Genomic DNA, 17,167 nt, shown 5'->3' with positions numbered 1-17,167 from the left:
ACAATGAGAATCAGCTTCAAACACCTACCATATTGTCCATGTACATGCTTTCCTGGCTAAAGCTCAAACTTAATGGAACAGACTGAATACAGATGTGAAAACTACGACCCTTTCTGGAGATTTACCTGATGTACAAATCAGCAAAAGAACTTTTGGTGGATTTACACTCTACTCTTAACTTTCTTCGCACAAAGACTTTATGGACTTTAGATAAGAAATATAGTGGGGATTATTTACCTGACTGTATGTACGCTTTTATTCCTTAAAGTAAAAATGACACACACATTATCCTAAAACTTTTTTTCAGTAGGTAAACTGACAGGGATAAAAATGTCAGGACAGACTAACAATTTTTAAAACAACCAGATTTTTCTACTTCTGATCTATTTTATACTTTATACTTTAAATAGTCAGCTTCTCCCAGCCAAAAAAAAAAATATATATACACATATATACATATACATATACATATATATATATACGCATATATATATACACACATATATATATATACACATATATACATATACATATACATACACACACACACACTCTAAAATCAGAGCCCATCAATTATGCTTAAAAACTCAAAGCAATTGTAAGGGCATAGCCACATTTCCTCAGAACTCTTGAACCTCAGGTAGCTTGAATACTTAGTTACAAAACAGATATAACAAGTAAACACTACAGAAGTGAAAAAGGAAAGTTTCAACCTTACCTTCCAGCATGCTGAGGTGCATAGCATCATTGGCTCGTTTTGGCACACTAAGCATCACTTCTAGGCCATCTTTAATCTCACCTTTACCTTCTTCACAGCAGGTGAGTAGCTCCTGAAAAACCCAACAAGGCAGAATTACCATAACTTTGATTTTCCATTATGTCACTGTAGAAATGAAAGTCCTCAGAGCAAGGCCTTCTCCAATGGCCCATCCCTGACAGATGTCACATGCCTTCAATGCATCAAAAACTTACACTGCTAATGTAGTACAGTCAGTACCTCACACAACTAGTCTCTGAACAAGCAGCAGGAAATTCCACTTTATTTATTAACCACCCATGAATTTTTATGTAATTAGTCAAAATATTAAAACCATTCTTTAAGACTGATAAAAGTAAAAAGAGCAGTTTTCCCTTGGATAAAGTAATTAAATGGTTAATTTTGGAAATTCAGTACAGTGGTCTATTCTATTTTAGGACACTTTCATCTATCTTCCAGGCAAAGTGATATGTGATAGTGTATATGTAGCCACTGATACACTTAAATAATTGTGTCACTCATCATCCTACTCTGGAATTTAAGAGCAAGCATTTTGGCCCCACGTAGTCTTAAACTTCAGCATGAAACTGTATGAGCCCCCCACTTAGTGTACCACAAGGCAGAAATTCACTAGCACATGGGTATGACACTATCCAATATAGAAAGAAAATCCACCTCTAGGTAGCCGGAAGTGGCACACATGCCCAACACGCATTTAGTCCAGCAGGTTGCTCAAAGTTCTCTTTTCATTTTAAAAAGAGCAGCTCATATTCCTAATCACCCCTTTTCTACATTTGTTGCTTTATTTTTAAAAGGTTGATATAATGAGCAGAAGAAACTAAAACACTGCTTCTTAACTAGGGGGCTGTTAGGATGCTGCAAGATCCTTTTCAGGGCCCCATGCAATATTAGGACATGATTAAAAAAACAACCCAGAGATTTGAAACATAAATTCAGTATCAAAAACATTCTGATCTGGTGTGGTCTGAGTTCTTGCTTGAAGAATTGCTTTGTTATTTTTCCCCTGTAAAAAAACCCCCAACAAGCTAAAGTTAGGACCTGGCATTTTCAAAGGGTGACCTCAGTCCAAAAAGTTTGAGAACACCTCAACTAAAGCAAAGGGTCTTCAAAATTCAATGTTAAAAGTGCTAAGCACAAAGAGGCTTCAAGAGCTCTGAGTACAGGCTCCTGAAGGAGATAACATGACCCAGCTCTCTGAAATAAACTGTTTCAATTGTCATCGAATTTCTAATCCTTTTATTTTTCCTGGTTGCATTTAATTGAGCTTTTTCATGTCTTGCAGGTCAATACTTTTCCTTTAGACTAGTGTTTCTCAATGCATGGTATGCGTACCCCCCGGGGATACATGAGACACGGGCAGGGGGTACATGGGTGCCGTGCTTTGGTTTTTACCTGCTCAGGCCAGAAGATCTGGCCGTCACCCCTCCGGCTGTGTCTGGTGTGTCAGGGCTTTCACCCCCCAGCATCTGTGTGCTGGGGGACAGGGAAGGAGGCCCCATGCCCCGGGCCACGGTGGAAAAAGTGGGACTCGGCTTGTGGCAGCAAAGTGGGACTCGGCTTGTGGCAGCAAAACTGGAAGTGCTATGGTGGGATTTCCAATTTTGCTTTTGCTGCGCTGATTGGCAGGGGGTACGTAAGGTACCAAAGGTTGAGAATCACTGCTTTAGACATTGTTTAGATCCCTCATGAGGCAGCAATAGAAAAAATGTATTAAAAGGCCTCGTCTCAAGCTTCACTAGTATGAAAGAACACTAACAAGGAAGAGACATGTCAGCATTTCAATCAACCAGCTGGGAGTGGTGAAGAGAAAAAAACAACAACCTCAAAACAAAAATTCACACACACAAAAAAACACAATACAGGAAACAAAAAAAAAATCCAACTTGGTCTTCAGGTGGATATAGTCCTTAGAATTAGTTGCCCCTGTATTTCCTAGTGTTCCTCAGGCACAGTTATTTACATAAATCAACTCTTGTACATAAGACGTGGATGTAAACCAAAACTGCCACACAGATTTACCTCTCGTTCCAATTTCTGTCACAGAGAAAAGGCTGGGATTATGAAACCTATAATCTAATCCTATTACTAGGGTCTTCCAAAATTGGAAGAGACTGATTTTCTAATTCTCATTCACATACAGTCAAAATTGACACTTTAAACAACCAAGGTAAAGAGAACAGAAAGTGGCAGCTTATTTTCAGTTTTCTGCCCTTTAGAAGTGAAATATCACGAGAACAGTTTGGCCTGCTTTAGCACCAGCAAATCTCAAGTGGATAAAGCACTTGCCTTTGGACTCATAATTAAACATGTAGTCTAAGCATAATCCACATTTCAGTGCCTCCTCATGCCATCAGTAGTTAAGGCTGTCACAAGTTTCATTTTCCTCTGCTCCCCTAAATAAATTAAATCTTTTTCCCTCTTCAGTCTCCTTAATGCTCCATACTTTTCAATGAGAAGTAGCTGGCTGCAGGATGCCACTATGAGTACAGCAGATGTTTATGAAGGAAACATACCAGCCACAAACCACTTTAGCATAGCCACAGTCTTTTTTAATTTCTGAGTTAAAATGAACTGTTACTTACCTCCCAGGTCATCTCACAATTTCAATTTAAACTCAATACAGAAACAAAAGCAAGCAACAGTTTTATGCCACACAATGTGAAATACTTTAAATGCTTTGCTCATAACATTTGTACCTCTAGTAACAAGATTTCTGTGTGCGTTTCTAAATGCTACTTTTTACTACCTGAAAGTTTTAATAGCCCTCTTTTTGGGGGGGAGGGGGGCTTGTAAAAGTGTTTTATTGAACATTTGCACCTATTTACCTGAAAATTATATGCATTGCAAACAAGATTCACAGGCCAGTGGTTTTCCAGATATTCTTGTTGTAATATTTTAATAATAATATAACTAACGGCTTTCAAAATTCCAGCAGTTACTACTACTACTAGGGCTGTGCAAAGCTTTGGGTGTCGATTCAATTCAGAGGAGATTTGGCCCAATTTGGCAGCCGAATCTCTGAATCTGAATCGAATCAGGAGACCAATAAAAAGGTCTGAAGTGATCTGGAAAAGATTCAGAGAGCTTTGGCAATTTAGGCAGTCGCCAACAGGGAGCTGGACCCAGACTCTGTGCTGGTAAGTAAGGAGTGGGCAGGGCTGGAGTAGCGGGGAAAACCAAAGGGGGACCCCCCACCAGGCCTCAACCGCTGCCTGCTCCCCCCAGACCCCCTCCCCAACCACTCTCTCACCCCATCTATGGCTGCCTTGCCAGGCCCCAGCTCCCAGTTCTTAAACAAACAAAAAAAACCCAGTCACCAGCTGCTGCAGCAGCCACTGGAGCTTCTTGGGGCCCATGGCAGAGTCCCCCACGCAGCATGGGGCAGTGGGGATCACCCCTTCTGCCTAGCAGGAGCCTGTGAGTGCAAGCCTTTTTGTTTGTTTAAAGAGCTGGGGCTGGGAGAGTAGGTGGGGGATGGGGGCCCATGGTAAAGCCCCCCATGCAGCATGGGGAAGTGGGGGGGGGCAGCGGGGATCACCCCCCTCCCCCCACCTGGCAGGAGCCAGTTGCAAGTGCAGGCCTTTTTTTTTTTTATTTAAATAGCCAGGATGCTGGGAGAGTGGGTGGGGAGCCAAATCTCCAAATCAGATTCAGCTGAATCGATTCAGGTCAGTGATTTGAATCACTGAAATGAATCACTGTCCCCCAAATCGGCTGAGTCCGAAGCGAATACTAGCTGCTTTGCACAGGCCTAGTTACTACAGTCCTGGCACACACACAGACTTACGGAATAAAAGTCTGTTAATCTTTTTTTACTTGGGAAACTTAGAAAAATATTTTCTCATCACGCAAGAAAATGTACGGCATGTACACTGTCAACTTATTCAGCATTTGCCTTGGAAATTGAGCATTTTTAACAGTTAATTCCGTTTTTCATTAGTTTCTTCACCAAATTCTAGAAAATCCTGAGGCTCACTAAAAAGGTTCATTATCATATATTAATAGCTACATTACTGAATGCCAAATACTGAGCATTGGCAGTTTAACCTACTAAGGAACTGCAACATAGCATACTTCAAAACTTGAAAATAATGCATACCTTTAAGAGAAGCTGATATTTTGTTATTCTCTGTACAGGTTTGATAAGGTAAGAGGAGATAGAGTTTGCCAATCCATGCCGCTGTTGTATCTCCTGTGTGAAACATGCAAGAACATTAGCGTCATGTAGATTGAAAACTGATAGTTATTTAGGGCACCTGTACATACACCTGATGTCCGCTCTGATGTGTGCTAAATAGCCCGTGTCAGAGCAGACTCAATTAATCAAGTCTGCTGCAGTGTGCTAATTAGCACATTCCAACAGCCTCAGCATCATGCATATTCAGTGTTCCTGCACTTCAAAAAGGCAGTGGGGGTGCTTTAACAAGTGACAAATGCTTTAACGCTCGTCGAACAAACTTTAGTTAAAGCACCCCCCCCCCCACCATTTTTAAGTGCAGGAAACTGAATACATGAGATGCTGTCGGTGCTTTAATTAGAGCGGCTCCAGAGAACCACTCTAAAGGAAACATGCCTCTCACACTTGAATCACATGTAAAAATGCCTTTAGCTACAAGTGTTAGGCTTTATCACTTCAGCTTCAAATAAGGAGCAAGAAAAAGAGGAAGTGGCAAAATTTTCATGCAAACATGGTTTGGAGCTTCAAATAAGGAGCAAGAAAAAGAGGAAGTGGCAAAATTTTCATGCAAACATGGTTTGGATCTCTCCACTTACCTCCAAGACCAAAATTCTTTTACCTCCCTGGCCATCTGTCAAGTTTTTTGGGGTTTTGTAAATAAAAGATCTACATTTGAATAGCCACAGCAAGAGAGAAAACTTCAGCTGAAAAAATTAACTGTGGTATCTAGTTCCTGAGTCAGTTTGGGGGAGTAAGTGAAAGACTTCTGGGTGTGCTGATATGGTACAAGTAACCACCCACATTCCCACTTAGGGGAAAAAATTTTCTTAGTGCTGCTGCTATGTCATCAGATGAAGCACAAAGTATCATTTACTAACTAATGGAAGGGAAAGAGCTCAACAACTGTGTGGAAGATTTTAAGTATTTACATGAAAAGCAATTTCCTCCATTAGACCAGAGAATATAATATAAAGACAGGCTAATTAAGCACTTCAAACAGTAATAATGTGGCTTTTGTCAGTTTGAAACAGTTAAATTATCATTTACACCCACAGTATACTTTGACTTATTTTAAGTAGCAAATTCTCCACTGCACACATGAGATATAAAATCATGATCATAACAGATGCAGACTAAGTATAGGCACTGCACTAAATATGGCATCAAGTATATTTTCACCTTTAAATTGAAACCACATGTTTCTTCAAAACATAGAAGGTAACATGCTGATTCTAAGAATATTTCCTTTGAGGCTTCTAAGGTGCAAGAACTATCCCCATTATATGCAGGTCATTTCAATATGTAAATACCTAGATATGCATGTTGCAGTGTATTTAATCATTTGTCTGTGTACCCACACCTTCTCATGTCTGTGTTAGTTTTTTTTAGTATTTTTTCCTTCTATACAGGCTTACATTGAGTATTAAAATACATATACTTATCATAGAATCATAGAAGTAGGGTTGGGAGGGACCTTGTAGATCTTCAAGTCTGACCCCCTGCCTGGGCGGGAGAAAAGACGGGACTCAAATGAGTCCAGCCAGGTAGGCATCAAGCCTCTTCTTAAAAATCCCCAGGGTAGGAGCCAGCACCACCTCCCTAGGAAGTTGGTTCCAGCTCCTAGCCACCTTAACTGTGAAGTAGTTCTTGAGGATGTCTAAACTAAATCTACTCTCTAATAACTTGTGTCCATTGTTCCTTGTCATGCCAGGGGGCGTTAGGGGAAACAGTGTCTCCCCTAAACCCTTCTGGTCCTCCCTAGTGAGTTTATAGACAGTCACCAGGTCCCTCCTCAGCCTTCTCTTGCAAAGGCTGAACAGGTTTAGGTCCTGCAGTCTTTCAGTGTAGGGTCTGCCCTGTAGTCCCCGGATCCTGCGGGTGGCCCTCCTCTGGACCCTCTCAATGTTGTCCACATCCCTCCTGAAATGTGGCACACAGAACTGGACACAGTACTCCAGCTGTGGCCTGACCAGCATCGCATAGAGGGGGAGGATCACCTCCCTGGCTCTGCTTGAGATGCACCTGTGGATGCACGACAAGGTCTGGTTACCCTGCCAACCGTGACCTCGCATTGTTGGCCCATGTTCATCTTGGAGTCAATAATGACTCCAAGATCCCCTTTCTGCCTCCGTGCTCTCAAGAAGGGAGTTTCCCATTCTAAGTGTGCTGCTGGTTTCTACTGCCTAAGTGCAGCACCCTGCACTTGTCAGTATTGAAACACATCCTGTTTATGTCAGCCCACTCCTGTAACCTATCCAGGTCTTTTTGCAGTCTTTCCCTCCCTACTAGCGTGCTTACCTCACCCCAAATTTTGGTATCATCAGCGAATTTAAACAGGTTGCAATTCACCCTGTCGTCCAAATCACTGATGAAGAAATTGAACAGCGCTGCCCACTTCCCCCCAGGTCGAATATGACCCATCCACCACCACCCTCTGAAGTCCCAACAGATTTTATTTTTAAAAGACAATGTTGTTAGTTATATTATGAAAAACCATTTGACATACATCTGGACAGGTGTGATGATTTTTTTTTTTTAATGAGATTAATTTAATCCCTTTTTCACAATTGTTCCTCATAGCTATTTTGCTAACATACAATTAGCAGTGCCTTAGCATATCTATTTGGGGGAAGCACTGTAACTGGTTCTTAAGCAAACATGATCCTTAATTTAAAACACTTCCAACAAGTGCATTTAGTTTTCTAGTGTAGCTAATGATGAGGCTCTTCAGTAAAGTGCAGTTCCTCAGAGTTCTAAAACACCTGTGCATACCAGCCCTTGTCTGGGACCAGACATCAGAGGAAGCCCAGTAATTGTTACATGAAAATGTTCTCTGCAGTGAGATTAGAAGGTTTCAACAGTACATGTACCTGGAAAAGCAAGTTAGTTTTAATTTAGAATTTTCATGCTTCTAGACAGAGCAGCCACTTCTTTCCAGCCCTGTAAATGATTTTAGTTTTCATTCAATTCAATGAAATTTAACCAAAATATACCATGGCAAAAATATGCAGCATCTGCCTCTGGAAACTGTAGATGCGTGGCTCAGTTTTAAGTGATAAAATCTGGTTGCATTTTCACTAGATACCCAATTGTTACTAGATTTCTAATTCCTTTGCTGTGTTGGAGTGTCTTTCTAACATCAAATCTTAATGGATTTAAGAGAACATTATAGCAATCTAACATTATAAATTAAACACAGGAGACATTAAAAAGTCCTTCAATTTAATTGAAGTTGTTCTAAATCACTATTAATTACTGAAAACTCATTTGATGTTCCTGCCCAATTTTCATGTTAGGGACTGAACAATAAAATTAAAACAGCCCATCCAAATTTTTCTTTTGGGTACAAGTAGTCTGGTACTCACATCAAAATATGCTCCTGCATGTTCCAGTATCAGCTGAGTGGAATCTGGCTTATTTTTACAATAGGTAACATACATTTGGAACTTGTCTGCCTGCATAAACAAAACACAAATTTAAATAGTTTATTAAAAAGCATTTCCTCTGCCCAAGCTACTGCAGATTTTCCTATTCAAATCAGCAGCGAGAGAACATGTTATGATATGTTATGATAAAGTTATGATCCAAACACTGAAAAGCAAGACACTGATTTCTAAGGCAGAAAATAAATGCAGTGATCTGCATTCTACCCCGAGACATGGGTACATGATTCATGTGAGCTTCTCTGGGAGCTTAACAGGGGTGGATGCAGGGCGGACAGAAGTGTAGCAGTGCAGTTGCACCCACTCTCATTCCTGCTCCACCTAGAGCTTAAAACCAGATGCCTGGCAGTGGCAGCAGCACTTCCATTCAGGTAGCAGGGAGGGAGTCAGCTGAATTCATGGCTGTCTATAATCAACATAATTCCTTTTAAATTCTTCATTCCACAAGTGTTAACAACCCTCTTTGCTTTTTAATGGTCTTTAATGTTTCCACGAATCAAACTAGCCTTTCTTCTGCAATTCTGCTGTCAGCTGCTCCTGATAATGTAGCAGCTCTGCGAACTGTTTTTAGCTCTAACTCAGGCATAGAAATAACTTTTAGTGAAGCACTGAATGCACTGTAAAGGTGCTCAAAAAGGCTTGATTTTGTTTATGAATCTGAAAGTGATATACACTTAATAAATGTACATTAATAATTACAGGACTAATGAAACAACATATTTTGAATATTTCTGTCTAGTTAATTGTGTTTTTATACATATGATATAGCAAATTCATGCACATTCCAATAAGGTTATATTTATTTTTGCTTTAATCCTAAACTGAATAATGCTAGTCCCCTAGCATATTAGTAAAGCTTCTAGGTTTTATTTTAAGTAGAGAAAAGTGTTGCATTACGTGTGATGATGTAGTACACCATCTGCACCCCCCTTTCCAAAATCCTAGATCCACTCACAGAGCCCAACACTAGTATTTGATGGTCCAGAGTTTGCAGTATAATCTATAGTTTATTTATTCCATGATTAAAGAAAGGGTGAACTTATACAAATTCAGCCCTGAATAAACTGGTTACACAAGATAAAAGACTCCACTATCCTTTCCATCTTGATTTTACTTGTTACTTTTAGCAACAAACACAATTTCATTACCCAAGTGACAAAGCAGTGCCCAACATCTTCCGGTAACTGTTCATATTTCTCCAGCTCCTTTAGGAATATGCTATACGTAGAAGAAAAGAAAAGATTAAAAGATAAAACCCCCCATGGAATAATATTAGGGCACCTAACACATACAAGAATTTATTTGAACGACAGGATCAGATAATTTATTTGGATATTAAAGGAATGAGAATCTGAGATACTAAAACCCTAAAATCTCCCATCTCTTAAAACTCAATTTTTTTTATGCAGCTGATAGCAAAGCGGCTAGTATTTGCTTTGGATTTGGATTCAGAATCAGCCAATTCAGGAGATGGTGAATCCATTTGGTAATTTGAATCACTGTCCTGAATCAATTTGGCTGAATCTGATTTGGAGATCTGTCTGCTGCCGAATCTAACAGGCCCCACCCCCTGCCTGCTACCTCAGCCCTGTCAATAGCTGCCCTGCCCAGCCCCAGTGTCCTGGGTGTTTTTTTTTTGTTTTTTTTTTTTTTTTTGAAGAGCCAGGATGCCAGGGCTGGGCAGGGCAGCCATTGACAGGGCTGGGAGAACAGGCGGGGGTCATGGAGTGCTCAGGGAGGTTGGGGGAGTAGGCAGGGGATGGGGCCTGGTGGGGGTCCCCCCTACAGTCCCCTCCCTCCTCCTCCAGCCCCCTTCCCCCGCTTACTGGCATGGAATCTGCGTCCAGCCTGAATCTCTGAAACTCTTCCAAATTGATTTGGAGAGCTTCAAATTGATTCAAACTTTTTACTGGTCTCCCCATTCGATTCGGAGAGTTGGCCACCGAATCTCCTCTGAACTGAATGAGAACCCAGAGCTTCACACACATACTATTCTACCAGCTGTTCTGACTGACAGATTATTTTTGTTCACTGAATAAGACTCAATAGTTGTTGACTTTTTTTCAGAAACAGGTTAACTCAGTCCTTTCATCAAAAGCTTAGAAATGGTTTAACTTTTATAAAATCCTAAGAATAATAAAATACGTAGAAGGAGGTCTGAAAATGAAAAGCTTGCTTTTTTTCCTGAACACCAACTAATAAAAAAAAAATACTTGTTAAAATATATCCACAGTATTTATCATCTCACTGAAGGGTAGCTACTTGGGCAAACAGTAAACTCAGCATGCAACTTCCTCACCAATGGCATCCCTTGCCATCATTCTCATTTGTTACCAATAACCCTCCAGTAATTCACAGGAAGAGTCCAGAAGATTATCAGCAAGCTCATAAAACTGCACATTACTAATCACACTCCTTGGTAGCCATCCCAAGACACCAAGAAAGAAAAGGAACCATCCTTCTCAGCAGCCTCTACAACAAGGCCAAAAATGAGGTCTAACAGACAAACTAACATGAAGGATTCTGCCAAACCACAGCCTTTACAAAGACAATTAACCACCTGTGTCTCCTTCTCCCCTCCCCTCCCAGGGAAATGGCCAATCTAAAACTTTTCTCAAGTTTTATTTGCTTCTTAAAAGATGCAAGACAAGAGATTTCTGAACTAGATGAGGTGGTTTCAAAAAGGAGAGAGACATTCAGTGAAGCGGATAAATTTCTTGTTGTGGGGTGGGGGGAAGTTCAGATATTTCTGTGGCAAAATGGCCACATTATTTCATTCTTATAAACACAATATTTTGATTAGAAAATCCCTCAAATTGTCATTTGGTTTTACTAGTAGTGTGGGAATGGAAGATAAGTAGATAAGTAAATATGAAACTAAGTCACTCACTTATTATGGAACTCATAGATCTCCTGCATGTTTCCAAAGATAATGTGTTCTTTGTTTACAATCCCAGGTGGGATCTCTTCAACACCGCTTGTCATTTCCCACAGATATGTCTGACCAGAAGGAAAAAGGTACATTAAAAAGATACAGTTTCCAAAGTGCACTAGTTTGATCTTTTTTAAAACAAACACCCAAATGCTCTTATTTTCAGCATCTGAGTTTTGAAACTGATATTCAGACCTATTGGCTGAGAAGTAATCTTTTACATTGTGCAATCTTCAGGGTAGTATACCAAGGTCAGGCTGGGAATCCAGAAGTTTACATTTTGTGCAATAGGAAGTGCTCAGCATTGCTTGCTCAAATGTTACCATTACTAGGCAATTTCCACGGAACCTCTCTGAATTTCTATTCAAAGACAAAGTCAGCCTGTTGCAGAACATGTGATAAATACAATGAAAGAATTAACACTGCCTCATCTGTGCTGGTAACAAAAGCAGAAACAAATACAAAACCCAACACAAGTGGACAGCCAGTTCTTAGCACATTAAAATAGTATTGTACTGGACAAAACAGATTTCAGTACTGAAATTATGGGCTAAATCCTGAAGTTGCTAACTCCTGTTACAGTTTGACTGCTTTTGACAAAATAGCAGGTCACAAATTAGTGCAGGATTTGATCCTGGTAAAGCAACAGTATTTGGGTTGTTATAGACAGTCTTAATTAGAAAGTTATTCATAAAGAATCATCGACTAATAAAATATAGACTTACATCCATGCATTCCCGAAGATCTCTTACATAAGCTTTTTCTGTTTGAATTAGCTCAGCCATAATGAACCTTAAGATAGATAACAAAACGAACAATTAGATCCAAGCTTGTTTCATGACAACTACAGTGCTATTACATTAACAAGAAAATGCTCCCCCCTTGTTTTTCTTTTAGTGCTGGGAAAAGTTCATTACATGAGAGCTTAAAAGAGATCAGAAAATATTTTGGGGATGAGGGAAAGATTGTAGTCTACTAAATGCCAGCAATGAGACCTTGCCAGGGCTAGATTTTGACAATAACTATACCGAGAAGAAAAAATTCCTTGCAGAACTGTGTGGTTACAACTCAACAGATAAGAAATTAAGTTCAAGCACTGTTGCTAGCCATGAACAAAATATAATCCACTTTTTAGCAAGCTGTACTGATTACTAAGTGTTCGTCCCTCTTGAGTGTGCTTTTTCCTATAATTTCTCCCCTACACTCACACATTTGTTTTTCCACTTTAACATTTATTTTTTGAACCTGAAGTGTTGGCTTGATGTTCCCCAGACCCTGGTGTTCAAAAACCAAAACAGGAAGAAGGCAACAAGTAAATCTGTACATGTCTATGGAAACTCTACCATGAGAAGAAATATACCACTTCAAGCCATGCTATAACAGTTACTTCCCTATCACAATCTATTTATTCATCTGCATCTGTAAAGACTGCATTACTCTTTCCTGCGGGCAGATTTTCGTTTTTCTTCATTAAGTTCATGAGCAGCATCTCGTAATTTCACCTCTGATCCAGGAACACTGGCTGGGATTATATCCAGCTGCAGGCTTTTGCTCTGTGTTAAAGAAGAAAAGGAGAAATGATGAAGGAAGGAAAACAGAAAAAGCAATGGCCCATGCAATCAGCTGCAAGGTATTGCTTGTTTTTCCACTAGTGTATGCTGAAATCTCACCTACCGATTTATTGGAATCTGAAGAAATCCCCAGAGCTTTCTCTAAACAGGTCCTATATTTCTCCATGCGCAGAGAGAAGTCTCTGTATCTCTTATCCACTGCAGTGACACATTTTTTAATCTCTGCTGCATGGGCATGCCCCTTTTCACAAAAGCCATCAGCCAGCTGTATCAACAACTTTACTCTCTCTTTGGTTTGCTGTGAAAAATGGGAAAACACTGAGAAATTACTGCCAAATACCTGTAACAAGAGGGCTTGTTTAGTATAATCTATCAGTAATGATAGGTAGAGAAATGATGGAAGCAACTGGCTTGCCTCTTTAAAAAAAAAAAAGTTACAAGCAGATCCTTTTCCCCTTTCAAGAACAGAAGGGCAGAGAGCCCCCTGCACCTCTTTACTACTTAAACAGCAATAGCTTTAGAAAAACTCAACTTCCAGTCCAGAAAGCAACTTCTACACAGTAATATTTTTGGGGCATAAACTACATACATCTTCTCTGAGTCTGTACAGCTCTTAGGACAAAAGGGGTTCCAAACCCAAGTTGAATATGTGATTATTACCACAAAATACACATTGACCCAGATTCAGGGAGAATTTCAGCTCCCACTTCATTTTATCCAGCCATGACCATGCAAAATTCAATACATTCTTAGGTCTTGACAAAATTGAGACCCTTCTGACTCATTTTTGCCTTTATTCTTGGTTGGGCCACTGTTGCTTAAGAAGAACTGTAACTTCACCTTCAATCAGCTATTTTTTTTAATGCTGCTGAGGGCTGTTCAGCTTCCTGTCTTCTTCAGAAAGCAACTGAAGAACTGGGTTTACCAAGAATGGTCTCTCCACTTTACTGCACTACTGAAATGTACCAGTCCTGTTTCTTCACGGAAGTAAAAAGCCTGTGTGTTCATCTGTCTCTACCAGCTAGCCATGGGTATTAGAATATCTAATGTTAATAACAGTAGCAGGTCACAGACAAGCACTTGATTTCTTCTTTCTGCCCTCAACGCCACTAAATAAATCCCTTAAATACTGTCTGGTTCTGGTAAGAACATTAGTACAGTTTATTAGTCACAGTTTGGCAGCCTGGCTCTCACCTCATAGCTGCATATTTTCTGACCAGTCAGGTTTTTATTCCTGTACACCTTATAGTATCACAACAGTTATGTGAAGCTGGGCTAATTTTATTCTGCCTTGCACACAGACAGAATTCTCAGCAAAACACTAAACGTGGAGTGTGCCCTGCGAAGTTTAACACAAGTCTCTAAATTAAAAAATCTGTGTATTATTAGTCTCCAAAAATCACTCTTTTCAGAAAGAGTCACAAAAAGGAGATACTCAAATAACATTTTGCAGAATCAGGAAATTCTCTAACCATGAACTCCCACTGCTTCTAGGTGACAAAAAATATTCTCATTAGGTCCCTTTTAAGAGGAATTTGTAAGTGAAAGTTGTTAAAAAGCCATGCTGGATATTACAGCAGCTTGTTGGTAAGGGATGAACTGCAAATAAAGCCTCTCAAGGCTTTTAAAGTATTACAGATCCATTAAAGTAAGATTGGTCACAAAGCTACATAATGAAACATAAAAGGTCTTACTTTAAAACATGCTTGCTGCAAACTTTTCCAAAGAGTAGTTAAGACAATAATAGCTTTGCCTTCATATCCACAGACACCGACAATGTTAACATAGATTTGCTCAATGAAGGCATTACACTTAACTGAAATCTCACTACCATGCTAAAGGACATAAGGTGCTGCTTCCCCAAAATCCACTGCAGTATTGCCCTGAAATGTGACAGCAGCCACAAGGTTACAGGGAAAAATGTCAAAGCCAGATCTCACAAATTAAGAGGGATACGCTGTATAATGCAGGTAGTTTCCAACCAAAATGCTGTAAATCCTTTCAAGCAGATGTGAAAGGACTCACTACGGAAGGCACAGTTCCATGACCACCCAAGCAACTACTTGAAGGAACAGTTATTTCCTCTTCATTGTACTACTTAATGGAAAAGCTCTTCTGCAAGGTAAGCAGCTCCAGGGTGCAGAAGCATAGGTAAAAAGTTATTTTTCTGCTTTTTCCTCAGAGCAAGTGTAGGAGCACCTTTTTGGCTACCAAAAAGACCTGATACTTGCTGATGCACTTAATAGAAAAGCAGTAGAGTTAGATTTAGTTTTTACTTTAAAATGTCTGGAAGCAAAGGGACGTGAGCACAAATAACATTCACAAAAAATGTTTCTAAGCTTTTTTTTGTTTCCCTAAGCTTTTCCTTGACAGCAATGTAAGTTTCATAGTTGGTAGGGTCAGAAGGGACCTAAACAGATCATCAAGTCTGACTCCCTGCTATGGCAGGAAAAAGTACTGGGGTCAAACAGTCTAGCCTCCTCTTAAAGACCCCCAGGGTAGAAGCCAGCACCACTTTGCTTGGAAGTTGGTTCCAGATCCTAGCCGCCCTAACAGTGAAGTAGTGCCTCCTGATGTCTAGTCTGAATTTACCTTCTGCCAGCTTGTGACCGTTATTCCTAGTCGCTCCTGATAGTGCTTGGGGGAACAGGGACTCCCCCCATGCCTGCTGGCCCCTCTGACTAGTTTGTAAGAGGCCACTAGATCCCCCCTCAGCCTTCTCTTGTGGAGGCTGAACAGGTTCAGGTCCCATAGCCTCTCCTTATAGGGCATGCTCTGCTGCCCCCTGATCATGCGAGTGGCCCTCCTCTGGACCCTCTCCATGTTGTCCACATCTCTTTTGAAGTGCGGTGCCCATAACTGAACACAGTACTCCAAATGCGGCCTGACCAGTGTTACACAGAGGGGGTGGATGACCTCCCTGAACCTGCTTGAGATGCATCTGTGGATGCATGACAAGGTGCGGTTGGCCTTCCTGACTGCATCCCCACACTGCCTGCCCATGTTCATCTTGGCATCAACGATGACTCCAAGATCCTTTTCTGCCTCTGCACTGATGAGATGGGAGTTCCCCAGCCTGTAGGTATGGTGCTAGTTCTTCCTCCCCAGGTGCATCACCTTGCACTTGTCTGTGTTGAAACCCATCCATACACTTTTTATATAACGGACTTCACTCATAAGCAAGGAGCAACTGTTGCCATCTCCAAATCTCTTTAAGTTTTTTTGAACAGTTTGGAGACTGAGCAGGAGTCATATGTGAGAATACTGTTACTCCAAAAGCACAAGCTCTCTGAGGATTTTAAAGAACCTAATCAGGCTTAAAGCAGTCTCTCCCATCACCACTTTCGGTCAAAAAATTAAGAGTAGATCACCACAAAAAGAAAATCTGGAAGTGCAACTAAAACATTCTTAGCCAGTTTAACAATTCATTCACAAGCTACAAGGTTGTACCAGGACCGACCTGTCAGTGGCTATCAGCAAGTTCAGAACTCTCTATTTGATTTATGTAAGATTGGTTTCTTTTTGAAGAACACTCATTTTTATTAGCTGAACACTTCTGATAATCATAGAATCATATGCCTAAGGCTAAATAGAGAATAATGCATCCTTCTGAAAATCTACAAATGCAAAGGAAGGACACCACCCCTCACTAAGGTAAACACTGACTGTCACTGGATATAACAAAGATGGTGCTTGCGACATGGGAGAAGCTATATAACAGGAGTTGACCATAAACCAAAGATTTGGCTAGACTAGGCCTTGGGTGGGGAGAGAATTGCTGAGTGGCTTTTAACCAATCTCTCTTCCCTTCCTCCAGGCCCCAATGTCCGTTTCCAACTGAGATTGGCCTATGGCTTCTTTCAGGCTGGCTACCTTGTCACCTGTTTGAAAGCCCGTGGCCCTTTCACAAAGGGCAGAGAGCTGGGAGGTGAAGACCATGTGGAAATATTTAATAGGGGGGCAATAGATTGTGAGGGAATCAAGTCTCTGCTGCAGCTTATTGGTTCGAGTGTTTAATTCAGGAATTAACTGTGGTTGGCATGAAATTTGTAGCTATGGTGCAAGATCTTTGGCACCACCAAACAGAATCAAGATAGAATTGCTACTGCCTAGAAGTATTGACAATATTCAATAACCTGCATTTCTTAGACCTGAAAGACTTAAAGCTTTAATCATGAGTTATCTTATTTGTACAGTATCTAATATTTTGAAGCACAACTGAAACACAAACATTAGTATAATATCTTAATATAGACTAAAATTTAA

General features: G+C 40.4%; 1 protein-coding gene across 4 annotated transcripts in view; it reads right to left on the bottom strand.

Annotated features, from left to right (window-relative positions):
• TRIO (trio Rho guanine nucleotide exchange factor) overlaps nucleotides 1-17,167 on the bottom strand; it is a 394,215-nt gene that overhangs the window by 134,682 nt on the left and 242,366 nt on the right. For all 4 annotated transcript variants that reach the window (XR_016442705.1, XM_090049848.1, XM_090049849.1 and 1 more), the window contains 8 exons: nucleotides 13,005-13,199; nucleotides 12,768-12,883; nucleotides 12,056-12,122; nucleotides 11,289-11,398; nucleotides 9,547-9,616; nucleotides 8,321-8,410; nucleotides 4,878-4,970; nucleotides 719-830 (listed from right to left, as the gene is read on the bottom strand). Coding sequence is in view for 3 of the 4 variants with exons in the window: in XM_090049848.1 (XP_089905974.1) it covers nucleotides 719-830; nucleotides 4,878-4,970; nucleotides 8,321-8,410; nucleotides 9,547-9,616; nucleotides 11,289-11,398; nucleotides 12,056-12,122; nucleotides 12,768-12,883; nucleotides 13,005-13,199 (853 nt within the window). In the remaining variant the exon portion in view is untranslated. The remainder of the gene's footprint in view (nucleotides 1-718; nucleotides 831-4,877; nucleotides 4,971-8,320; nucleotides 8,411-9,546; nucleotides 9,617-11,288; nucleotides 11,399-12,055; nucleotides 12,123-12,767; nucleotides 12,884-13,004; nucleotides 13,200-17,167) is intronic.

This window comes from Crocodylus siamensis, chromosome 5, assembly GCF_052110815.1.
Source record: "Crocodylus siamensis isolate JL-2025a chromosome 5, ASM5211081v1, whole genome shotgun sequence".
In the NCBI taxonomy this organism is placed as follows: Eukaryota; Metazoa; Chordata; order Crocodylia; family Crocodylidae; genus Crocodylus; species Crocodylus siamensis.
Note: the sequence above shows the minus strand (reverse complement) of the source record. Positions and strands in the feature narration are given on the sequence as shown.